At 39.9% G+C, this 27,086-nt stretch overlaps 2 protein-coding genes across 3 annotated transcripts; both read left to right on the forward strand.

Annotated features, from left to right (window-relative positions):
• Positions 1–2,235: 2,235 nt before the first annotated feature.
• On the forward strand, positions 2,236–5,167 carry LOC119732830. The gene is made up of 7 exons (XM_038206434.1): positions 2,236–2,453; positions 2,565–2,810; positions 3,135–3,211; positions 3,401–3,606; positions 3,909–4,244; positions 4,595–4,741; positions 4,868–5,167. The coding sequence occupies exons 1-7, from the start codon at positions 2,257–2,259 to the stop codon at positions 5,117–5,119; spliced, it is 1,461 nt and encodes a 486-aa protein (XP_038062362.1). The 5' UTR covers positions 2,236–2,256; the 3' UTR covers positions 5,120–5,167.
• Positions 5,168–16,490: 11,323 nt separating this feature from the next.
• LOC119733392 lies at positions 16,491–26,307 on the forward strand. Of its 2 annotated transcripts, XM_038206971.1 has the most exons (4): positions 16,491–16,991; positions 17,641–17,890; positions 20,355–20,636; positions 25,211–26,307. In XM_038206971.1, the coding sequence occupies exons 2-4, from the start codon at positions 17,641–17,643 to the stop codon at positions 25,840–25,842; spliced, it is 1,164 nt and encodes a 387-aa protein (XP_038062899.1). In that variant the 5' UTR covers positions 16,491–16,991; the 3' UTR covers positions 25,843–26,307. The 2 variants fall into 2 exon arrangements, with proteins under 2 accessions (XP_038062899.1, XP_038062900.1); XM_038206972.1 differs by lacking the exon at positions 16,491–16,991 and having other exon boundaries at positions 17,633–17,890.
• The last annotated feature ends 779 nt before the right edge of the window (positions 26,308–27,086 follow it).

The raw sequence follows: 27,086 nt of genomic DNA on the forward strand, positions 1-27,086 counted from the left end.
AAATTTTCTCCTACAACAACGAAGATACAGTGGTTATACAACAACTGATAAATGGCAACTGTAGTTAAATTCTTTTGACAATGAATTTTTTAATTCTTGTGTCTGGGACAGGTAGTTGACAAAAAATACTTAAAGAAAAAAATGCACGAAAGTGACGCGGCAATCGTCGAGATTTCGCGAAGTTTTCGTTGGTGCGCGTCATGCCATAGTTTTAGTACACGTTTATAATAACGTGCGGGAACCAGCGCATTAAGGCGCGCTATACAAACTTGTTTATTTACAACTTCACCGACTGTGTGATGTACATGTACATGTGCAACACAGTCTGAATTATGTTCGATTCAAAATTTATTTCAGTCCTTTATTAGATAAAATGAGTTTTAAATTCCATCAAACTTCATTAGGGAACATTTGTAGAATTTGTACAAATAGAATTCATCCAGGAGTACAAAAAACGACACGAAAACCAGTACTTTGCAGCAATCTTACGAAGGAGATTTACAGCGTGTTTAGAGTGAGCACATGGGATGATACACCGGATCAGCACCCTCCAGCTCTCTGTGAGAAGTGCTCCAGACAAGTAAGACATTTTACTGCAGGCACGAGAGATATTGATCCGGATAAATTGGCCCAGCATCAGAAAATTCAGTTTGACTGGCCAAAGCACTCAAGGACAGGCTCTTGTTTTGTGTGTGATACAGTGAAACAGCAGGCCAAGGGGGGAGGTTCTCACAAGAGAAAATTATCTGCAACACAAAAACCTGCGGTTTACACAACTTGCTCCTTCGACACGACACGCAGCAAAATTTTTGAACATTTGGGAACAACGGCATGTGCAGTATCGGTCGATTTGGACATCATCAGTCACAAAGGGGAGGAAAGTATTTTCATCTGCTGTGTGTGCCAATGTATCTTAAGCAGACCTGCTGTGCAGACAACTTGCGAACACAACTTTTGTGCTGTATGTCTTACAGCTTGCTTCCAGCACTCACGAAGTGATAGCATAAAATGTCCAGTGTGCAGTTCAATAATAAGTTACAATGAAATCACCAAGAGTCCACGAGTGTTAACAGTTCAACTTGACAATTTAATAGTTGTTTGCTGTAAATGCAACAGTATAGGGAGATTGGAGCAGCAAGTTCAGCATTCGTGCTCCCCAATTAAACCCCCAACCCCTAAAGTAACAATTGTCAAGGCACAATATTCTCTTCCCCTCCATGCCGAATCATCAGCTGTAAATGAGGTAACAAATGCAGTTCAAGTCCTTAAAGATCTTGCAGCATGCCATCAACCTGGAACACCAATACCACTTGAGGTAGAAGAGGTCGCAGACCGATGGACATGGTTTAAATTAAACCGTGATGGATGTATTTCTTCTCTCAAAACAGGAGGTCGGGTAAGCATAGACTTCTGAATTTTCATTTTTATTTGCCGGAGGTCCATATTAAAGTGAGTTTTGTCAAGTAAGATAACTGAAAATACTAGGCCTATACATGTATATGCAAACACCAAATACACACTCAAAGAAATGACTTAAAGCCTTTTTTCATCATCATTTATTATTATTAAAAACATCAACCTATTTTTTTAATTCACTTTGTCAGGTACACCATTTTCATTGGTTCAAGGCAAACTGACTTATTATACTTGAGTTTCAGTAAGCTGACCAATTACTGGATTTTTAACAACACAGTGTTTTGTGGTACTTTTAAACATTAAGCTACAGGAAATGTGCACTGCATACTAAGTATTCAAAGTTCGAAAACAGTGCGACATTTTTTTTTCTTGTTTTTTTCAGCCAGCATATATCAAGCGGACTGTAAAGTCTTCCAAGCTCGATGGACCACCATGTAGTAAGAGGAAACGTAGCAACTCCTTGTCGAGTCCAACATCCCCAGACACTCCTCTGACTGTAGAGAGATCCATGGCGATGATGCGGGACTGCCATTTGGCATGGGATCAACTCAGGAAACTTCGAAGGTACCTACATCATTCACAACAAAATTATAAGAATCCTTGAGACTGTGAGCTTCATTTGCCTGGCACATTTATCTGATTTCAAATACTGAGTCTTTGATATCCCCTCCCCAAGATAAACTAAAACACTTGTGCATTTCATAAACACAATATAAACATTATGCACAAAGTTGCTTAAACTGTCAACGATCCTTTGTACCCACATGAACTATGAAGCAGTTTTTAACTACATAGTTTTTACTACTTTCTAATGTTGCCAGGTATCTAAATAGCAGGAGCATGATTCCCTCAGAGCGAGCCATCAGGAAACAACAGAAACAGTTGCTGAAAGACAACCTGATAGGCCAGAAGATCAAGCTGCTTTTTAACAGTGACAAAGCTGATGGAATGAATGGCTATGAAATCAGAGAGGTGCCATTTGTCTTTGTCAAAGATGTGCCTGCTATGATATTGGACTACTTGGACCGCTTTGAACGGTAATTTTTCTTAGTTGCAGGAGATCAGTGGAAGTGTGTACACAAAGTACATAATTTTCATTTCAAAATTATATTTTTCCTAAAATTATCTTCATCCATCTTTTTCTGCAGTCAGGGAACCCTCACATGGCACAATGGCATAATCCCCAAGGACGAAGTTTGGATTAAGATAGGAGGGGACAAAGGAGGGGACTCATTCAAGATGGACTTTCAAGTTGTCAATGTGGCACACCCCAACTCCCTTCAGAACACCGTCGTGTTTTCTTGCTTTGAGGCAACAGATTCAATGGCCAATATCGAGCGAGCTCTCCCCCCAATTCTTGAACAGATTTCAGGACTTACCTCTGCAAAATGGTGGTAAGTTATTCCAACCCTCATTTGTTCGAATCACTGAATTGGGCTCTTCCTGCATTATCAATACAAAACAAAGATAAAAGGAAAGTGAACATTTGGAGTAACATTTCGAATGAAGCTAATGTTTAAACCTTATTATCCTATTCAGTGACATGTCACTAGTGCAGGGTTTAGGTGGGGGAGCAAAACAGTTTTATATCTGAAGACAACCCCATTCTTTTTGGTCTACTAGTGCCCATTTTGTGTTGCCACTTTCAATTCCAACCCCCCCCCCCTCCACTACTACATCATTAACAAGGTGAAACACAATTTCATGTTTTTCCTCAGTGAACGGTCCATCCGTGTTTTCTGCTTTGGAGACTATGAACTGCTGAATAAGATGTATGGACTATGTGGCTGCAATGGTAAGCAGAAATAGTTTGAACGTTATTCAACTGAGCACATGTACTCACATGGGTGATGCAAACTGTGTTGGCAGGTCCTGTGGAGAGGTTGTTTCCAAGTCTTCCTCTAACAGTCGTTTCACCATCATAAACCTTCAAAGCAAAAATTGTATATTACTTAATGAACTACCTTTTCTTGTGCTTTCTCAGCTCGTTACTGTTGCATATATTGCCTGGCAAGCAAAACTGACATGCAACAGCCACTCCATGAGCGGGGCAAGTGCCAGCCGCGTACTCTGAAAAGTATCAGAGAACACCATCAGCTGTTCCTACAGGATGGCGCAAGACGACCACGAGCCAAAGACATCTCCTTCAGTGTGGTGAACCGACCATTGATACCAGTTGAAATTGACCATGTAAGTTAATTTAATAACTATCCAAGAATATTATAAAGATGAAAACAATATTAACAAAATGGATAAGAAGAATACCAAATTTATAGATGCATTGCAAGTACAGTTGTGAATCTTTCTTTTTGCCATACTGACAGACTCCACAGCTTTTATTACCATGTTCCTTACCACATATCCTTGTACGGTACATGGACATGTACTTTGCATGTTAAACCACATGGCCTCTTCTTGCACAGTCCCTTCATAAAGAAATGTTATGAAATGTTGAAATGTAATATTGGTTCAAAAATCTTAAATCCTTTTAGGTTGTTCTACCCACCTTGCACATTTCACTTGGCGTCTTCAAGAAGCTGTACGATCTTTTTGAGAGAGACTGCCATGATCTTGATCTGGAATTGTTCCATCTTCGTGTCAAGGCTCAGGACAACTCGGATTTGACCAACTTTGATGACCAAGTTGCAAATGAAATAGAGAGGCTTAGAAGAATCCAAGAGCAACTTCATGACAAGAGGTCTGCGCTTGAAAGTGCTGAAGAAGATCTCCCCCTCTACGTCCTGCAAAATGAGATGGAAGAGATAGATGACAGGTTTCGTGATGCTGCCTCTATAGCCTTCAAGCTCCGGAATGACATTCAGAATTTGGTATAGTTTAAATAACTTGTTTTCCTCAATGTTTTTTTGGCAAAACGGCTGCTAAAAGAAAAGGGAACACTTTTAGAAGCAGGTAACATACATGTACCACATGTACAGTACTGATTACTGAATAGAAACGTCAACACACAGGCTACACTTGTACATCATTTACTTTCTCAAGCTGCCAAGAATGTCGCCATGTCCAAGGGCATTAGAGCATGGTTTCATTTATTTTGGCAGCAGGGAGGCCATTCCAGATGTAAAGAATCACAATTGCACCTAGTATGAAAGCCATTAAAATGCTACAATTAGACAAACAAAATTATGCTGTAAATCATTCTTACATTTGTGTCACATAGGAAAAGGAGGCTGAAACATCACAGCTCTCATATGCAACTGGGCCTGTGGCTAGCTCTCTTGATAAGGTGCTCCACACATTCAAGGTTCAGCGACAGGCATACCACGGAAAGGCCTTTGTGGGTAACCACGTCCACAAGTGCTGTGAGGTAAGAAAAAACAAACTAATTTACACATACGTGTATAACAACATTGTTTAACTTATGTGCAAATTGTGTTGGACTTGAAAAAAAATTAGAACATTTGAAATGTACTTTTCTTCAATTTTTCTTCAGCCTAAAGTGATAGAGGCCCTCACAAAAACTCCATCCAAAGTCATCGAGAAGCACCTGACAGACAACATGCCTTTAGCAGCACTAGACAGACTAAGGAGGAAAGCTGCAACCATCCAGGAAAAGTTTGAGGATATTTTCCTCAAATTTGCAGATGTGCACAAAGGCATCAACCACACCCATGCTGTCACTGATAGTGACATCCATTGTATTGGTAAATGCATTTTACAGTATATACACACATTCACTAAATGATTTTTTAAAGCTATGATGAGCACAAATATTATACCCACTCACTCTCATCAACAAAATTCAATTCATTCTTTCATTTTGCAGACGTGACCATTCAGGCGCTCTTAAGCAGCTATCGGGGACTCTTCCCGAGTCAAAATGTCACACCAAAGCTCCATCTGCTGGAGGATCATGCGGTTGATCAACTGCGCCACTTCAGAGCTGGTTTTGGGCTGCTTAATGAGCAAGGTGGCGAGCTCATCCACTGTGACTTCAACAGAATTGGCCGAGTAGTACATGGCATGAAAGATGATGTTGAGAGGTTGATGGCCATCATGAGACGTCATCACATCAGTACGACACCTGAGGTTTCCAACAGTAAAATCGGAATAAACGAGCAGTAAAAAGTAGTAATACAAAATATATGCATCTTTCAGCTGCATAGTGCATAGTGCACACCAATTTGACAAAACAAGGCCCCTATGTGCATACATGTAAAACTGTGCATTCTAATGTAATGTAGTTAAACCATGCTTTTTACATGCAAAAGTAATTTAATTATGGTTGGCTACAATTCGCACCTGAGTTTGCCCATGGTATTCCTGTAGATGAATTTTTGTACTTTATATTTGTTGATTATTCTTTTGTTTTATTTTATTTTAGTATAACATATTTTTTTTTGGTGGGGGGAGGGGAATAAATTTTGTTAGTTTCAAGTACATTCATGACAGCTTTCCTGATGAGTGAGAGGATGTTTTGGATTTGAACACAAAAGTTCAGCAAACTTATACCTTGCCACGTTGAAAAGACAATAACTCACAGACACATAAGGCACAGACACATACATGTAGTTTGAAACATACATGTACATATGTACAAATATGTACATGTACCGTATATGTCACCATTACATGTGCAGGAACATACATGTTCATGTCAGACGGAAAGTACATGGCAAATAAAAGGTCACATTCCTGTGCATGTACACATAAACACAAACATTTCTACATGTACATGTGTACTCAGAAAAGTACATGTACGTGAGGTCCTTGATTTATGATTATGCACGACGAACATGGACTGGAAGTTTGTGGTTGAGTACAATTCTGGGAATTAAATGTAAAATAATGTAAATATTAATAGATATGTATACTAATATTAATAAATATGTACTGTATGTACATACGTCATCATTACACGTGCATACATTTTCATGTCAGATGGAAAGTACAAGGCAATAAAAGGTCACATTCCTGTGAATGTACACATACACATTTTACGTGTGCATGTAAAAGTACATGACATCCTTGATTTAGAAATGCACGACAAACATGATGAACTGGAAGTTTGTGGTTGAATACAATTCAGGGAATTAAATGTAAAATAATGTAAAAATCCATAAATACATGTACCGTGTACATGTAAACGTCACCATTACATGTGCATGAACATACTTTTCATGTCAGATGGAAAAGTACAAGGCAAAAATAAAAGGTCACATTCCTGTGAATGTACATGTATACACATTTTATGTGTGCATGTAAAAGTACATGAGGTCCTTGATTTATAAATGCACGACGAACACGATGAACTGGAAGTTTGTGGTTGAATAAAATTCAGGGAATTAAATGTAAAATAATGTAAATATTAATTAATATGTACCGTGTGTACATACTAACATACGTCATTATTGTACATGTAAACACAAACATTTTTACATGGGTACATGTACTAAAAGTACATGATGTAGGCGTATGTGAATTATAAATGCATGACGAACATTGACTGGAAGTTTGTTGTTGAGTAAAATTCTGGGAATTAAATGTAAATCAATGTAAATATTATTATTAATTAATCATGTTAATAAAACAATACAAAATATTATAGCAACATATTTTCGATCTTGTCATTGTACATTCATTTTCCATTTTGTTGTAGGGCATATATTCAGCTTTGCTGCCCATTTCACATTGATTATAAAACTACTACTGTATTGTACTAGGCTACTACTACTAGTACTACTAGTCGAAGTAGAACATGTCATTGTCAAAGTTTAGGGCCTGTTATTATCGAGCTACCCAAGTGTGCTATTTGCACGAATGCATGTGATTACCGTATTTTTTATGTATAGGCCTACATGGTTTTTAGGTGAAATTCTCGTACATACAAGAGTCGTTGTGTTGTTTCGTACTGCGTGCTTTGAGAATATCCAATGCACCTACCTCACGACTGTTTTGTGTGTGAAATTGTAAATTGACGTTCATGTAAAGACGGACACTGATGGAAGAAAAACCTATGTCGCCTAAGTAACAACGTTGGAATACAAAAAAATACTTCTTCTGAGAAGATGAAAACGATAATATGTTAACTTACCTTGGAGATTTCCGTCCTGATCCTTCAAATCATGCCGAAACATGGTCGCGAAAATGCCAAAGGTCACACCGTATCCATGCGTGACTTGACGAATGACGAACCGCTGTTTTAATCACCCTAAAATGTTGGCTGAAATTTCACGAAAGCAAGTGTCCCAGATCTGTCATCCATGTTAAAGTCAAGAGTGATAACCAATCTTTTGATATATTGACGACTGCAACTTCAGACCACCGCATTTCTACTAAATAAATATGTTTTTTTCGCAGTGGAAACGATAGCACACATTTGCAAAATCATTGCAAGAACACGAGTCACACGCCACGTGAAAGCACACAGATGAGAATTTGTGCACGAAAGATAGCCGACAGTTGTATACACACAGCTTCGTCGAAGGTTTTTAAAGCCTTATTTGGCAATGTTTTGCATATTCATGTTATCAAACCAATCGCAATTCCACATTATTGGCGGGGTATTTAAATCCACCAACCCAACAAAGGATCGCCGCGCGTAAATGCATAATGCAACGCACTTCGTGATCACGTGATTTTACCACTAACTACAACTGGCCAACAGAGGGCGTACTTTCGTAATCAGTGAAACGGCCGTGTCCATCAGCCTCTGGAATGTTGCTGGGGCATTGCTTAGCCCAAAGGGCATCCGGAGGTATTAAAATAACCCTCCAGTGCCGGCTCTAAATGCCGTCTTCAGAATATCTGCCTCGTCAATGGCGACTTGATGATACCCTTGGGCCAGGTCGATGGATCTGAATAGAGTGGTCCCCTTCAGAGAATCCAGAGCCTCGTCAATACGCGGCAAGGGGTAGGCATCCTTGCGCGTTTTCTCGTTGAGCATCCGGTAGTTAACGCAGAGACGAAGACTACCATCCTTCTTCCGAACAATGACCACCGGTGCAGCATGGGGACTTGCAGAGGGCCTGATTATCTTCTGCTTTAGGAGTTTCTGAAGGTGTGCCCTGACCTCCATCATCTGGTGTGGTGGTATCCTCCGATGTGGGACACACACTGGCTGGTTGTCAACTGTTGGGATCTTGTGCGTCACGGTGTCTGTATAGCCCAAGTCATCCTCACTGTGTCTGAACACGTCCTGGATTCATCAGTGGACCTCTGTGTTTTGGGGAGAACTCCGCACCACCCAGGTCGATATCAAATGGTAGATCCACCTTCTCATCTGGAGCCTCAGACGTGTGGACTCTATTAGCAGTAACCTCCGTAACATCACCCGATCTTAGGTAGATAGCGTCATCGGTCATGTCGATAGCACAGCCACTGGAGTGAATAACGCAGGCTTCCGATACAAGCCCAATGCGGCTTCTGGGCTGCAACCATACATCATCGTCTCCAAGGTTTGCTATAGTAACCGGAACTAGCCCTCTATCAGCCTCGGCATACGTGTCAATGACTGCTATCCCCCTTGGTAGGTTGCTTACGCCATCTTGGATGGCCTGTATTGCCACCTCCTCTTTCTGTGCTCTGATCTGCCTGGTGATACAGGTTATGACGCAGGAGGAGTGAGCAGGAATGCAAACTGGCTCTCTGCCCCCAACCTTGGCGAAAGATGACTTTCCTCTGGTCTGCTCTTCTAGGTTGTATGCAAAGCCCACTGTCTGCCTCCAATTTCTCCAATCTTCTCCATGTAGTCTCTCTCATGCTCCTCTTTCACGGCTGCATACAGTTCTCTCAACACGTTGCATCCAAGCAGGCCTGTCTGATGGTTAGAAGTGGACTTGGATGAAGAGATCAATGTTCCTACTTGGCCGAGTTGCACGCCAAGGATCTCCATACAAGGGTGGATCCAGAACACAATTTTTTGGTAGGCCAAAAAATGTTGTCCCCCCAAAAATGGGTCAAAAAAATTACAGCGTGGGCTTCGGGGCCCGCTTAAGCGCCCCGAAATTTTTTTGGATTCTAGATGCTCTGTGGTGCGATCTGAGGCAATTTCTGACCACTTTAACCAATGTTTTTTGGAGGAAAAGATGGTGGTGTACTCATTGCCTGCCTTTATTGCGATGTCACATAAAAAAAAAAAAATTGGTTTCGTTTTTTTTGGGGGGGGGGGGGCATGGCCCCCTTTGGCCCCCCCTGGATCCGCCCTTGTCTCCATATCCAGTTCAACATATCTGACGTAAGGGATTTCAAGGCCATTGGCCCCGTAAACCCTTAACCATTTCCTGACGTCTCTCTGTACTGGTGCAGAAGATGCCAGTTTCTCGTAGAGGGTGTCTGACAGGACAGTCACCTCACTCCCTGTGTCCAGGATGAAGGGTAACTCTTCGCCGCAAACTGATATCGAAACTTCAGGACAGCTGGCGACTGCCCTGTCAAACACCTCCTCCCTCGCTGCCGTGCCTACTGAGCCATTTTCCCCCTCCACCATGCGGCTCCTTACAATGGAGGGTTGGCGTTTGGGGACTTCTGGGCGGTTGAAGAAGTTGGGGTCTGGGTAGCTGGGGTGAATGGTGTGGTGTCGGCCCAGCCTCCTTGCTGTGCTGTTGTCTGGTTGTTGCCTGGCACTCGAGGTCCCTGTCATGCTGGTCTTGGGTTCCATCCTCTACTGGTGGGGCAAACCCGTGCCATGTGGCCCATTCCACCGCAGGAGAAGCACGTCAAGCCACTCTGCCTCTGCATGGGCCCTGCAGGGGGCATCTGCTGAGGACTCTGTAGCAGGCGGTTCATCTGTTCACACAACTTATTCACGGCTTCCTGGGTTGCTCAAAGCTGTTCTGCCTGCTGGTCGAGGCGTTGATTCAGTTGTCTTTGGTCAGCACTCACTCAGGCTGACAACACTGCTGGTACCGGTGATGAAGGGGATACCCATGCCAGAACTTTGCTACACAGGCTAGCAAACTCCATGGTTGGGTTCTCCTGCACATAGCGCCGTACTTCTCTTTGCAGCGAGTGGTCAGCCAGACCTGCGGCGAACCGCTCGCACAAGATGGTGTCCTTGTTCTGCACCTGGGGGCCGTCACTTGGCGATGCAAGTTCCACTCGTCTGAGTAGCTTCATTAGTTGCAGGGAATAGTCCTGCAAGGACCCTCCAGGGCGTTGTTGTCGACCATAGAAGTCACTCCACCTGGCTGAAGGAGTTTCGTGGCAGGCATATGTCATCAAATTCCAATTGATGACGTCCTCTGCCGTCTTGCGCTGCGCTGGGGGGCACAGCCTTATTTCATCCCGGGCGTGTCCAGTGAGATGATCAAGCACGAGCTGAACGCCCTCCGCATCGGTGAGGTCTTTGGTTAGCCTCCTCATGTCCTCGGCCCACTCGATTACCTCAGGGTCCCGGTCAGAGCTGGGTCGTCCCGAAAGTTTAGTAGCCCTGTCCCCTGGGACAACGACTAGCTTTGTTGACTTCGTCCCCTTGGATTCCAGCTCGTCCAGTTTGGCAGTGAGGGTCTTCCGCTGTTCTTGTAGCTCTTCCATCCTGCTATTGCTAAGCTACCAACCCTTTCATATGAGGTGATACCACTAGATCCTGTCTACGACGCTTTTGTGATGTACCGATAAGCAACAATCTTGGAAAATTTTGTGATGGGCGCTCTTTACAAAAACTGAGTTATTATTATACCGTTTTCAAATTATTTGACTAAAAACGGGGTCTATGTTGTTCAATGCTTTATTTGTAAATTAAGCAACCTTTTTGTTGCTAAAAAATATAGCAATACCATTAAATATAAGACTAATCTATTTTTGTTATGTTTGAACAATGAGAATAGCACAGAGAGTGCACCAACGTTATAAAAGACATTGCAAAACTGTATCTTCAAGATTTTGCAGTTATTCACAATTATACATGTATGGTGGTTGAAAACTGCACAATGCTCATGTAGGCCTATTAATTCTACATGAACAGGCTTTAAGGCACGCCATGTATTCATTATTATAGGTAGATTATCATAGGTATTTATATTTCATGAGGACTGAGAATAGTGACAGTGCATTAATATACTGTGCATATGTTTCATTTGAGTTCTTCTTTACCCACAGGTCCATGGAAAGTTGCAACCATCCACAATCCTCAGCAACGCTTGCTTGTGTTGGAAGATGGCAGCAAGTACGTCAAGGTGTTCAACATGAAGGACAACACTCTTGCCTTCCAATTCCCAACAGTAGCACCGAGTTGGGTCGAGACGACAGAAGTGAACCTATGCAGTGCAGCAGTGAGAAAGGGAGGAACAATATTAGTGGGTGATGTCAAGAAAATGGTGTTGACTAAACACAGACTCACTGGTGAGATCCTACACACCATACCAGTGCAGACTCCACCTCACTTCCTGGCTGTTGATGACGACACTGATAGAGTTGTGGTCAGTGGATATCACACAAGGAAAGTGGATATAGCAGATAGAAAAGGTAAAACAAATGCCACCATCCGACCTACTATCAATGGTAAGCCAGTGGGGTACTGCATGGGTGTATGCTGTGACAGCTCAGGCATCTACCTTGCAGTAAGCCAAGGTGTGCTTGGCACTGGTCATATTCACCACTATGACCTACATGGCAGGTTTCTTGATTGCCTGGCTCAGGGTCTGTATAACCCACGTGGAATCACATTCACATCAAATGGCCAGCTGGCAGTGGCTGACTTCAACTCAATCAAGATATATCACTAGGTGTGATGTCATCCAACATGACATTGACTAGCAATCATCATCATCCCAACAGCAAATGTTGAGGATCAAATTGTCCAGTCATTACAGCACCAATAAACATTGTCCCACTTTTTCCACATCTCTCCTCAAAAATCCAACGACAAACACAAACTGCCAAGCCCTCTGATGTGAACAATTTTACCATACAAATTCTTAAATAAACAGTGCATCAATCACATGTCACACGTTACTATACAAAGTCTTATATAAACAGTGTATTTACTACAGTTACATTTGATTTGATTTCATTGGGGGATTTTAATGTTACATGTATGATGACTGGAATCTATAGTTTTGTCTAAATTAAATGTTAAATATGAAAGGAGAGGGGAGTTTAGTGGGTGTTGAGGTGTTTGAATGTAATGACCCCCGCCTCCTCAACCCAACACCCCTCCCTCACCCAGTACATGGATTGCCATAAATCTATCCAATAATGCCAACTTTTTGTAGTGTTTATGAAACCCAGGCTTCATTGTGGCTTCCGTTTTATCTCTGGCACTAGATTAATAAGAATCCTATATATTACATTCAAACTCAGTGAAAATGCACCAACCATCCATTGGCCTTGGGTGACAGGATTTGGTGTCTTTTAAGAAGGAAATGGACCAATATTGTACTGGAGTTACATTAGGGAACACAAATCATGAAGCTTGAAGCCAAAGCCAGGGACAAAGCCAAGATTTCACAAACACAATTAAAATTCCCAAATTGTTCTTACGGGGACATTTAAGATTCTTATTTGTTCCTCATGGAACTTGTTGTACATGGTGCTATCTTTCATAACAAAGATCTGAGAAACTTATAGAATCATTTCATTTTGTTGTTCTTGAACGTTCTTTAAATGATCTTTGATTAATTAAACCGAAATGCAATGTACTTTTGAATTTAGTTTTCAATTAGTGTTCAAGATAAGCCTTTATTGTATCCTAAAGATAAGTAACAAAGCTCGTTCTATTAATGTGGTTTCAGATCTTCATTCACAGAATAGAGAATTGTGTTGACAGTGTTCATGAGGTTTATATCTTGACCTCATCAGAGGCTTTTAATGGTAGAAGCCAAAGCTGGAGACAAAGCCAAGATTTTGTAAACTCCCTGAGATTCTGAAATTTGTTCCTAATGGAATCTACAGGTAATCCAGTATATATTGTACATGTACTTTTGTTCCACTAGGAACAAATGTGCACTTTTGAGACAGTAAGTCCACTTCATCCTTGAGATGAAACCATACTACAAGTAGTTTGTGAAATAATATCGTTTAAATTCATTTTAAGCAAACGCATCACCACAATAGTTAGTACTCATATTACTGTTCAATGTAAGCATTTACAATGTACGTGTAGCTACTCAGTTGTTATATTACTGTTTGCAGTTTCTGTTTTAATACACATCTGAATTAACGATGCACTTACATATCTTGAAGATAATTTACTCATTGAAATGTTTGCTAAAGATGAAAGAAATTTAATTTGGTTTCCTGTCTTAATTTACAGAATGAAGACTAATGTTTATCAGAATGTTTTTATCTTGTTTTGAAATTTTGTTTACATTTTTCTCAAACTGTTAGTTTGAATGATTAGAAATCAATTTGACTGAAGCTGAATTTCAGAAAACTATACAGCTTCAGTTGCCTTGATTTTGGCCTGACTGCCACCTTGAAAAGGTCCCACACAAATAGCACATTTCTAATCGAAGTTTTTTCCTTACAAACCAAATAGATTTCCTTGTCTTTTCAAGAAATTAATTGCACCTCTCTTTTTGTCATTGTTTTGCATTTTTGGTTTAAATTTCAGAAAACTTCAAAAATGAAAAAAAAACACCAATCATCGATCTTTTTGTAAAGATTCATGTTCAAGTAGACTTTTTGAGTGTTTAACAATTTACCAATGTATATATGTAGATCTTAGTAGTCACAAAAAGACGTTGTAAACTCCCTTGATGTATATTCTTAAATGTGTTCCTAATAGAACATACATCTACTCATTGTATACTGTGCTATCTCTACATTACATTTTCTGATAATAGAAATTACAGCCTGTACAATTTTAATTATTCTGTATTTCTGTTAACTTCACTTTTTAAAGCCACGTAGGATCATTTGCAATTACCCAGATAAGTACCTACCGATTTAATGACAGAAACCTCAAAGTGAAGAAAGGACTGGTAACAAATACCCTGTGAAATAATTCCACCTGAAATGGTATTGTCAGAAAACAAACATTGAAGGTGGTTTCAAAATGGGGTGCCTACAGAATCCAGTTACGAGAACCAAAGACTTGTGCATTATTTTTTCTCTGTTTTCTCCAAAACGCATAGTAGCCACTCAGCTAAGACTGGAACAGAATGCTTGTTATGCGCCATAGGCCTACTTAAAATATTGAGCAATTTTGTTGCTTCGGAAAAGAAAAAAAAACCTGCAAAAACAAATGATTCTACGCACAATGTACCTTTAAGCATACATGTACACTTCACTTTGAAAATTCATAAAGATTACTTTAAAAAATAGTCTATAAAAAGTCACTCCGTTTCTTTTTTAGAAAAAGCTTTCGTATTTGTTTTTTCATTTTTGTAGTTTTTCATAGAAATCATGTTTATTGTTATTATTTACAAGCTTTGTACATTTGCACTTGTATCAATGAAACACTAATGTGGATGATCATTTAATCATGAAAATGTCTGCTTAAGATGAGCAAAAATACTTATCCTATTAGTTGGTAATTCACAGAATAAAGACTTGTGTAAATTTTACTCCAAAGGGATTATCTTGAGGGAAATTTCAATTTTTCTTGATAGGTTAAACATTTGTCACGTGTGAAAGGTTGCCAATCATTTTAACAGATGTTCAAATATTGGTATTGAATTTCAGGAAGTTATGGCCTCTGTTGCCTTGATTTTGGCCTGACTGCATCCTTGAAATGTCCTTTCCTTTTCAAGAATTAAATTCCATACCTCTGTTTTCATTGTTTTACCTATTTCAGCAAACTTCATAACAATGAAAGAATTACCCCATCATGCAGTTAGAGTTTCGGCAAACAATTATTAAATTTTGATGACACTTTTCAAACTCTGTTGTTACAATTAAATATTCAAATTGACTTGTAAAATCAGATGTTTTGAAATGAAATGAACAGAAATAAATTCATTCATTTATTCAGAATAAGAATTCACTTACCACTCTGTAGTTCTTTGAAGTTCTTTGTATGTAGTAGCTCTTTTCTTCATCTAAAAATTAAAAAGAACAATCATGCCTTGAAATTGTTACATTGTTATTCCACATGGAAACCTCGACCTCCAAAGAAACCCACAAAGTGAAGTCTCCTGAATCCAACAGAATCCCACAACTCAGATGAACCATACAACAGAAACTGTGGAATTGGGTTCAAACTTTCACACGTGTTTAACTATTAATGACTGTGTGACGAACTTTTTTCTAGAAGTTTTGGCAATTACATATTCATCAACTTATTATTTTTGGATTACTTTGTTTGACACATAAAATAGGCAGACACTTTTATGTGTGGATTCCAGCTGGTCAAATAAATTTCAGATTTCTTGGACCAGTCTGCAAGTCTTCAGAGCCACTGACAATGTCAGTTGTTTCACCTTTTCATCAGATCCCCCAACAAATAAATATGCCACAGCGCCCTCTATTGGCGATGACTCTCCCTTCCTTCATTCCTGAGTGTAAACAGTTTTCAAGTCCTGATGAACGCATGCTGATTGAGTGTAGCGGGGGTGGTGGAGGGGTGAGATGCTTACTTGTTCATTTGAAAGCCATCCTCTCTTGACAGTGTCTTGATGGGGGAAGTTAGGCATCCTGTTAGCTGCAGCTGTGCCTGGTATGTCCTCTAAGTTGCTACTTGGGATCCAGTCACTGCTGCTCCCTGTGGAAAATATTTAGAAGAAAACCGAGACGATTTATTGAGGAAAATATTCTCTGGACTGGATGACAACAAAAATTTTACTAATCTGCATGTCATGGATGTCCATTGGGTTTAGAAATCACAGGAGTCTATTTTTACATTACTGTTTTTATTGATTGGAATTGACAGTTTTCATATCCTTCTGAGTTGGTTTATATAGCATTTTATAATCAACAATGGTCTTTATAGCTACATTCTTCAATTAGAATCTTTAAGTACAGAGCCAAGAAAATTCGAAACTTTTCACAGTCCTGTTATTTATTTTTTAAAAGCCACCCCTCCCCATTGGGTGTACCACTGTTTGTTTGGGTAACTTTTGGCAACTCCTCTCATTTGATTTGTTTTGGTTTCCAACTGATCAGGACATAGTCGCCCCTTATAAATTTATGTACAGTCAATTCTGTCGTACTCCATTACACTCAACTTCCCCCAGTAGCACGGATATGCATGGACCAATTTCAGATAGACTGAAAATTCTTGATCAGTATTTTTACAAGATTAAAGAAACTTTTGTGTGTGAGAAATACATGTATGAAGGACTTGATCAAAATATTTTGACAGCTTATTTTATTTGATGGTTGAAAAAAAAACTGAGTGGAATTAAATGTATGTGAGGTGTATGCGATTGAAATTTTACAAAGTGCAGCATGTACATATAAATAGAATGCATGAACCTATCTAAGGTCCAAAACTCAAGTGTCAAGTAAATATGTACACAGATAAACCGATATATACAGATTGTACATGTATACGTATGCAGCACAACAAAAATCCCAAGCTCTATATATATAAACCATGTCACACGACTTGATAACGATGCTGTGTTTGTCCAGCGCCATCTTTACCAGATCTGCCCCATCAAAAGCCTCAACTGTTTGTGCTCTTTACGTGATAAACATCATCTTTAATAGATTAGACTGGGGATTCAAAAAAGGTAAGAAAATATTTTGAATGAGATTAAATGCTAGCTTACTGATACAAGTTTAGGAAATCACAGTTTGCCTGAAACAACAAAATGCGAAGAGTACACACAGTAGTAATGTTCCAACAAAACCTACTAGTATTGAGTAATAACAAGAGTGGAAACAAACCATCAGAGCACTTCAAAATGTCAGAGCTCTTCAAAATTTGACAGGATTTATTTGATGTCCTGTTTCAAAAAGGATAACTTTTGTCTGACTGCTAAAAAGCAATTGAAAAGAAATACTGGTCTTTCTTGCCCAAACTCACACGGACAGTGCAGTATTGATGAATTAATTTTATCAACTGAACGATAAATTCTCTTACACTCTGCACAAACTGGTTTCCTGCCTAAGGAATGGGTTGGGGCTTATGAAAATGTATTAACAAGTTTGATTGGCTAGTCCAGGAGTAACGTGATTGGATAGAGGCAATGCTTGGGCTGTTGCCGTGTGGTGAGGCCTACTTCGTTGCAGCAAATGAATGTGGAAACATTATTCACGTTCTCAGCTTTCAATTTTGATTTTCTCATCTTTAGATTTTCTTTTGAAGTGTACGCCATCCATGTTTTCTCAGCTTTCATTTTCCCATTAAACGTGTTTTAGTTTCCTTGTCCTTTGAAGATGCCTAAAGCCAATCGGTCAGCCTCAGCTCAAGCATCCGGGAAAGGGAAGGATGCCAGGAAGCTGCGCCGGTCACCTCGTTTGTGTGCTATCCAGTCAGGAGTGCGTGGACGGCAGTCACAGCTGGAGGATGTAACGACTCCGGAAGTGGGATGCCAGCAGCAAGGTTGGGACCGAGCAGAGGAGCCGAAGCTTGACCAAGTTCCTGGACCGAGTAGGGGAAGTGGACCACGCCAACGACGAATCCAGGGTGAGTCTAAGGCTCTAGCATTGCCTACCATGAACACTGAACATTTCTAACTTACTGACTCAGACACGGCTGATCAGGTTAGTGTATTTGGTAGTAATACGAGGCATGACACTTCTGTCACTCACCTTCGCAATAGCCAGCCTGTACCGGCCTCGGCACTGAGTTCCCATTCTTTATACTTAGACCAGACCAGAACTTGTCGGGTCAGGGCAAAGCACCCTCATTTATCAAGTCCCGATTAATGTTTAGGAAACAAATATGAAGCGACAGGTACGTTGATCTGCTGCTTTTATTTAATGACACAGCCGCGACTTCTCTAGTCATCATCCATGAGAGAATCCCGAAGTTGGCACTTGAGAATGGCTCGATCGTCTGCAAACCAGATTTCCCCGTGAAAAACAAAATTGATATCGATAAATGGCTGACAGCATTCCACACTTTTATGGCCATTTATGTGGTGCGTTACCCTCTCCGCGTAGGTGAGCAGATCAAATATGTGGAGACAATGAGGATGGCTGCCTGCCTTTTTAGGGGCTTGGGATGGCACGTGGAGGAGGAACAGTTTTGTCTGCGCGAAGAGGCTAACCCGAGATGTTCCTGGGGGGCCACAGGACATGGAGTTGTGGGTCCCGGTGGCGGCCACTACTGTGTCTGCCAGTTCTGCTCAATTTGCACCAACTGACACCGTCAATATTGCGCATCACAACAGAAGTGCAGGCTTCTGCTTTGCTTTAAGCCAGGCCAAAAGTTGCCATTGGGCGATTTGTAAATCTGGTGTACACTGGATCCATCCCATCAAACACCTCAACTATTTGTGCTCTTTGCATCAAATTGGAAAAATTTGTTTTTAAGTGATTTGGTGGGAATGTAAAAGATGTAAGCAAATGTTGTCAGTTACATTCGTGTATTTTGAATGTGGTTAAATGCTAGCTTACCGATACAAGAGTAGGAAATCACAGTTTGCCTGAAACAACAAAATGTAGAGTATGTACAGTGGTAATGTTCCAACAAAACCTATTGAGTAATAACATGAGTGGCCACAAAACAACCACCATTTTTTTAATTCCATGTCTTGATTAACTTTGCTCTGGTTACAAAATAGCAATTGAAAACAAATACCGGTACTGGTCTGTTATGCCCGGTTGAAACTCACATAGACAGTGCATTATTAATTTATAATAAAATAAGTTATCGCTGTATTATAACCTTTCCAATTTCTTTTTAAATACCCTTTGGATACCCATAAAATGGCTACAGCTCTAAAGAACATCGAGTGTGACATCTGTCATGGCAGATATATAAACAGCATAAGAATTGCCAGCACAGCTGTTGTGCAGAATGTCTGAAGAAATACTACACCAGCCGGTATATGGAGGTCAACCAAAGATTTCTTGCCCTTTGTGTTGACTGGAGACAGTACTCTCATCAGAGACACGCATTCAAGGCCTCAAAACAAATTTCCATTTGATGGGGATATATTTGAGGAGGTCTCACACCAAGAAAAGGTGGTTAGTTCAGTGAAACAGACACCAGAAGAAGATGAGTCTAAATGCCAGAAACACAAGGGTGGCATGTGAGAGATACTCTGCTGAGCTTGTAACTGTAGTAAACCACTGTAAACCAAAACATCACTACACTGACTCTGGACAGGCTTCTGTCTCACCACAGACATCCAAGGTCGTCAATTGCTACTCAAAAGAGGGGGGTGGGGGACATACTTTGACCAGAACAAATGCGAGCGCAAAGAGCAAAACCTAATGGCGTGGGGGCCCCAAAAAAATGTATGGATTCTAGATGCTCTGTGGTCTGATCTGAGGCAAATGCTGAATACTTTAACCAATGTTTGAGCACAAGATCATCATTTTAACATAATTAATGGCGTGGCCCCCCCCAAAAAAAAATATTTATGCATTCTAGATGCTCTGTGATCTGATCTGAGGCATATGCTGAATACTTTAACCAATTTTTGAGCACAAGATCATCATTTTAACATAATTGTTGAGTTTGAAATCATTGACTCAGATATTCTGAGCTATACGTATTTTACAACGTTTATTTGCAGACAGAAAAGGGGTGGTGGTGGGGGAGGGGAAAACGACATCCCCACCACTTTAAAAAGTGGGGACCCCCCACCAATTGATGCCCATGCAGACATCAAAAGATTTGAAAACTCTTTGTCCACTCCACCACAAGCTTAATTAGCAGAGGTTTACACAGAACGTCACAAAGACTGTGAAAGCTGTAACAGACAAAGCGGATAAAATAAGAGCTTAGATAACAACTCAAGAAACAAAGATGATTGACAAAACAAACAACTCCAGCAGGATCGCAACAGAACATATGATAAGCATCAGTCAATACTGACATTGATGCTACAAAGTAAACAACATTCGCGAGGGACATCCCAGGATATCATTATAACTGCATCTGACACTGATTTGCTTTCCCTCTTTCCTATCATCAGCAAAGAGCCAAACTCCTCCCCAGATTGATCCCAAGCTTTCATATCTGAGCTTCACCCCGGGTCAGAGGATTGGTGACATCAATCTGGGCAAGCTGGCCGTCAAAGGCAAGTGGGAGATGCTACGTGAGTTTGGTAAAAGAGGAAGTGGTCCAGGAAAGTTTGATGGGGTTGTAGATATTACTGCTACTCAACCTGGTGAGATTGCTGTGGCAGACTATAGGAACAAACGAGTGGTCATCTGCAGCAATGAGGGACAACACAAGGGAACCATTCCCCTACAACGTAAGTTTCTTTCATGCACATGTCCATCAACACAAACTTTCATAATTGTGTGGAAATTAAGTCTTCCATGTGCACATGCAGATCTGACAACTGAGAATGAAAACCAATAAAAAAACTGGCAAGGAATTGATGCGCTGGCAGTGCAAATTTGATTTTGTTCTCCCAGCAACTTAACTCTTCATGTCACCAAAAAAATTCTTCTTTAGGGGGTCTGTAACCTTTAGAAAAGAGCGAAGTTACCTTTAGGTTGTTTCACAAAGAAACCAATCTGCCCTGTGAGTAGAGTGTTCTAGGCCTGATCCCTTTATTAAGCCCCCATCAAGATCAGCCTTCGGTTTTCTCTTTGTTCTTCTGTAGTGTTCGTGTTGGTGCTTTGCTTTTTTATGGACAATAATGCAGGCCCAGATAACCCAATAGGCACAGTAAGCACTGTGCCTACATGTACAAGTAGGTCCTACGAAAAATTTGGGGGCCTACATTGTTTTTTTTGTACACAAAATTTTGGGGCCTACGAAAATACCGCAGTGTGCCATTAAACACAAAAATAGGCCTACCCACACACACCCAAGTGTGTATTTGCTTACAATTGGGGACCCTTTATTGTCCCTATTTTGCTTGGTCTTTTTAAGACCAAGCAAAATAGGGGTTAACCTTCTGGGGTTAACTGTCAAAGTTTTTTGGTGAATTCAAAATACTGCGAAAGCAGCTTGAGTTTTAAAACCAATGGAATTTCTCCCTTACGGTTCAAAGTACATTGTATGAAGACAAAACATTGTAAAACATGCACTGTTGTACAAAGATGTGACAAAAATGGTGATATACATGTACAATGACGTCACAGATTATCAAATAAAGAGTGATTTAAAGAGATACTGCATCCTGGAAAGCACCCCATTGGGCTACAAAGAGCATATTAACGTCCACACAAACATCCTTCCTAAACCCTCCTGGATGATTGAGGATGACTGGTGTTTGAAGAAGAAGAGGATTTTGGAGGATTGAGGATGGATGTATTTTTGAGGCAGGACTGTCTGACAATTTTGAAGGATTCAGGTGCTGGGTATCCTTCATTTGAACATAAAGTGCAATTTTTTTGAGGATTTTGAAAGAGGATGCATGCTTCCTGAGGGTTAGGGTTAAAAGTTGGCAGTGTGTGTGTTATTCTTGCAAGAATGAATTTCGGGGGTCATAAATTTTGACTCTCAAAATTGAGCTGTTTAGGTGCAGCGTGAATCCTGTCGCACACGTACACATAGTCTCACACACAGGATACCATATATTTGTGTACATTGAAATCGTCTGACATCATGGACACATATACAGTATAAAGCTTGTTTAAACTTGTTTGAACAGTTTTAAAACAAACATTTTGTTATTTCAGGACAATGTGCCCCTTCAATGTCAAATCTTGACAACATTAACGTTCAGATTTATAAGGTTCTTTTGATGTGAGGTGGTAGACATTGAAATTGCCTTGAGCATCGTATTTGACTCCCAGGCACAAATCTGTTTGACCTTTGCTTCCAGGGTTACCGGATATGCAATGATCGGGGAGTCAGGTTGGCGTAGCGGTACTTTCCTCGCCTTCCACCGCTGTGACCTGGGTTCGAATCCCGCCTAGGACAATATGTGGATTGGGTTTTCAGTCCCTACCTGATTCCGTGGGTTTTCCCCAGAATATTCTTCTGGGCTTTTCCTCCCACCTCTAAAACTGTAACTTCTTCTCATTGTCTTCTCTCCATTTATCTATCCTGTTATTGGCGCTTGCGCTGTTGGATGTGGCTAAAATAAAATTTAAAACAATTTTAAAAATATAATGAATGTAACTTGAAAACACAAGCAGTTTACTACAATAAAACTTATTCAGGAAATGTTCAATGACAAATAACACTAGACTTATGTTTGTGGGCAAACACAGGGCTGTTTCGGTAACTTTTGTTCGACATATGTGACATATTTTCAAGACCATCCAGGAAGGATGTAGGTATACTAAATTGTGGCATATAAATATGTGATGACAGTCTCATAGGGCTTTAAATTATTACATCCCATGTTACGTAATGACATCCTGATGACGTCACATTAATTTTCATCTGAAATTAACTATAACAACCTGCTGCTAGAGGGCGCTCTAACATTTCATGACGTCACCGTTAATTTAGAATAAACTAGCCACAACATACATCATTGAAAGCAATTCCACATCTTTAACCAATTTCAAATTACAAGTCACTTCCAGTTTCAACAAGAAGGAAGGGTCATGTGATTTTGCGCATAATATCAAAATTGAAGACCCTGGATTATTCTATCAATTCCCGCAAAACTCAAGTTTAGGTTTCTCACGGTTGATTTTATATTGATTTTCATAGATTAGATCTACATACATTAATCTATAACGTAACGTCACATTTATATCATCGTGACGTCACTTAAATTTCATCTATAGCACATCCCTTTCTAAAAATGTACATGCCAGGTTTCAACCAAATCGGACCTGCAGTTTTGGAGATGTAGGCTTTCAAAATATGAACCTATATTGTGAAGTCACGTGACTGGTGATGTCATGATGACACAGCAGCAGGTGCTGGTCTAAGCGTGTGCCAAAGGCAATCGGGTTGATTTTAGTGCCCAAAGTGCTGGGCACAATGAAAACGTGTACAAATGCTATGGACAAAAGTCTGAAAAAGAAAAAAACAAGAACAAAAAAATAACTTTAAAGAAACCTAGACTTATGTTTGTGGACAAAAACAGGGCTGTTTTGGATTTTTTTTGTGGCAAGTGACCATGGAAAGTTTCATGTATAAGTTACATCCAGGAACTAGTGAATATAATATGTGATTACATTCCCATAGGGCTTTGATTTTTGACATCACATGTGACGTCATAATGTCATGATGACGTCACATCAATTTTCATCTATAACTATATTTTGTTTGTAAATAACAACTAAGCCATAGCATACATCGTTGAAAGCAAGTTCACATCTTTCACCAATTTTAAATTTCAAGGCACTTCCGGTTCAACCGGAAGGAAGGGTCACGTGATTTTGCACATAATATAAAAAAAAATGAAGACCCTGGATTATTCTATCCATTCCTGTAAACGTCAAGTTCAGGTCTCTTACGGTTGATTGTATATAGATTTTCAAAGATCTATTAATCTTTAACGTGATGTCACGTGACCCATGATGACGTCATCATGACGTCACTTCAATTTTCATCTATAACACATCCCGGTTTAGGTACATACCAACTTTTAACCCCATAGGACCTGTACGGTAGTTCAGGAGATATAGGCCTTCAAAATATATTTATTTTATATGACGTCATATGTCACATGATGACGTTGTCATGATGTCGAGTATTCATCTATAAGACATCCTGGTCTAGGTAAATACCAACTTTCAACCCAATCGGACCTGCAGTTGTGGAGATAGAGCCCATCTGTCAGATCTAGCCGAATTCTGCTAGAAAATGGTCACAACAGAAAAATTGCATATAATGTGACGTCACGTGACACATGATGACGTCAATGTTCGAGGATCAACTGCAGATGCTGGTCTAAGTGTGTGCCGAGTATAAAGGCAATCCGGTTGATTTTAGAGGCCAAAGTGCCAGTAACAAAAAAACTTGTACAAATGCTATGGGCAAAAATGACTGGAAAAAAAAAAGAAAAAAAAATCTTAACGAAAACAAGGCAGTTTCGGCCAGTTGCCAAAACAGCCAATAAAAACCATGAGGGCACCAGTGTAGCTTAAGTAAGCTCTAGCGGCATGTTTCAATAAGTTATATTTTTTTTCTTGGTATTTAAAGACCATTTGTCAACAATTTTTCAAATTGCTCATAAATATTCTTTGGACAATAAAAATACTTTCTCAAATTTCATAATGCTGACCTCATCAGACTAGAAGTCAATGTCGGGAAACTTTGGAAAAGATGCATTTAAGCCAGAAGTTACTTGACAAGTAAATAATAGTTTTTGAACGCTTGGACTAAAAATGCTTAAGTTCATTTCTTCCTTTTTTCTCTCTAAAACATACAACTGACGAATGTACTGTACCATAGTTTCACGTCCAACCACCCATTTTTTATAGACAAATGCAAACCTCAAGTAAATTCTGACATACAGCAGGCATTAGTGTACTTTGCAAGAACTGAGTTATTAATTCAAAGTTTTAAACTTTTGATAACTAAAAATTGCTCTATATTTTGTTCAATGCTTCATTTGAAAATCTAATAACTTTTTTTAGCTAAAAAATAAACAGTTAAATACAAGACTAAATATATTTGTAAGGTTTGAACCATGAGAATAGCACAGAGAGTACATGTACATCGAGGTACAGGTACAGGCACATGTTCATGTATTTGCAAACAGAGTCTCCAAGACGTGCCAGTTATTCACAACATGTATGGTGGTTGGAGACAACACAATGTTGATGTACTACTTGTACATGACCGGGCTTTGAGGCAGGCCATGTATTCATTAGGTATGTTGTATTTCATGGGGACTGAGAATAGTGACAGTGCATTTACATACTGTGCATATGTTACATTTGAGTTCTTCTTTACCCACAGGTCCACTGGCAGTTGCAGCCATCCACAATCCTGAGCAACGCTTGCTTGTGTTGGAAGATGGAAGCAAGTATGTCAAGGTGTTCAACATGAAGGACAACACTCTTGACTTCAAATTCCCAACGGTAGCACCGAGTGAGGTTGAGGAGACACAAGTGAACCTAAAGAGCACAACAGTCAGGACAAACGGTATTATTTTAGTAGGAGACATAGAAAGAATGGTGTGGACTGAACACAGACCCACTGATGGTGAGATCCTACACACCATACCAGTGCAGACTCCACCTCAATTCCTGGCTGTTGATGACGACACTGATAGAGTTGTGGTCAGTGGATTCCACACAAAGAAAGTGGATATTACCGACTGTAAAGGTTCTATACACACCACCATCAAACCAACTATCAATGGTGGGCCAGTGTGGTGTGATGGTGTATGCTGTGACAGCTCAGGCATCTACCTTGCAGTGGACCAAGGTGCAGCTGGCACTGGTCATATTCACCACTATGACCAAGATGGCAGGTTTCTTGATTGCGTGGATCAGGGTCTGTGTTTCCCACTTGGAATCACATTCACATCCAATGGCCAGCTGGCAGTGGCTGAACACTACTTCATCAAGATGTATCACAAGGTGTGATGTCATCCAACATGACATTGGCTAGCAATCATCATCATCCCAACAGCAAATGTTGAGGATGAAATTGTCCAGTCATTACAGCACCAATCAACATTCATGTCCCAGTCATATCACATCTCTCCTCAAAAATCCAAACTGCCAGATCCCTCTGATGTGAACCATTTTACCATACAAATTCTTAAATAAACAGTGCATCAATTACATTTTGTTACTATACAAAGTCTTATATAAACAGTGATTTGACTACAGCTACATTAGATTTGATTGGGGGACAATTTGTTTTAATCTTACATGCATGATGACTTGAATCTATTGTTTGTCTAAATTAAAAGGTAAATTTGAAAGGAGAGGGGAGTTTAGTGGGTGTTGAGGTGTTTGAATGTAATGACCCCCGCCTCCTCAACCCAACACCCCTCCCTCACCCAGTACATGGATTGCCATCAATCTATCCAATACTTACCAACTTTCTGTGGTGTTTATAAAACCCCGGCTTCCTTGTGGCTTCCGCTTCATCTCTGGCTCTAGATTCCTAAGAATCCTACCACATTCAAACTCAGTGAAAATGCACCAACCAACCATTGGCCTTGTGTGACAGGATTTTGTGTCTGTAATGAAGAAAATGGACCAATATAAAGTTTACATCAGCGTACAAAAATCATGAATCCCAAAGTCAAAGCCAGGGACAAAGCCAAGATTTCATAAACACAATTAAGATTCTTAAATTGTTCCTGATGGAAGTTGCTGTATATATTCTGCTATCTTTATAAACAAGACTTGAGAAATGTTTAGGATCATTTCGTTCTTGAGATTTAACATTCTTAACATTTATTTTGAATAATTATAACTTTACAAATGCATTACTCAGTTCAATTTTGTGTTAGGATTAGTGTTCAAGATAATGCATTACTCAGTTCAAATATGTGCATATTAGTGTTTAAGATAAGCCTTTATTCACTCAGTTAATTTTGTGTTACTTTTTTGCAGTTTCATGTACAGATTTAATTAATAAAACGCTGCTTTACAAGTCAATTGGCTTGTCCAAATGTATCCTAAAGATGAGTGACAAAGCTCATTCTATTAATGTGGTTTCAGATCTTCATTCACAGAATGGAGAATTGTGTTGACAGTGTTCATGAGGTTTATTTCTTGACCTCATCAGAGGCTTTAAATAGTACAAGCCAAAGCTGGAGACATAGCCAAGATTTCGAAAACTCCCTGGGATTCTGAAAATGGTTCCTAATGGA

Source organism: Patiria miniata, unplaced genomic scaffold (genome assembly GCF_015706575.1).
Source record: "Patiria miniata isolate m_02_andy unplaced genomic scaffold, ASM1570657v1 HiC_scaffold_25, whole genome shotgun sequence".
In the NCBI taxonomy this organism is placed as follows: Eukaryota; Metazoa; Echinodermata; class Asteroidea; order Valvatida; family Asterinidae; genus Patiria; species Patiria miniata.

Bases quoted from the DNA above. Each gene is read 5' to 3' on its own strand.
- LOC119733392 (XM_038206971.1), top strand. From the start codon at position 17,641: ATGCCTAAAGCCAATCGGTCAGCCTCAGCTCAAGCATCCGGGAAAGGG. The intron at 17,891-20,354 runs GTGAGTCTAAGG...TCCTATCATCAG, and splicing joins ACGCCAACGACGAATCCAGG to CAAAGAGCCAAACTCCTCCC. The intron at 20,637-25,210 runs GTAAGTTTCTTT...CTTTACCCACAG, and splicing joins GGGAACCATTCCCCTACAAC to GTCCACTGGCAGTTGCAGCC.
- LOC119732830 (XM_038206434.1), top strand. From the start codon at position 2,257: ATGATTCCCTCAGAGCGAGCCATCAGGAAACAACAGAAACAGTTGCTG. The intron at 3,212-3,400 runs GTAAGCAGAAAT...GTGCTTTCTCAG, and splicing joins TGGACTATGTGGCTGCAATG to CTCGTTACTGTTGCATATAT. The intron at 3,607-3,908 runs GTAAGTTAATTT...AAATCCTTTTAG, and splicing joins TACCAGTTGAAATTGACCAT to GTTGTTCTACCCACCTTGCA.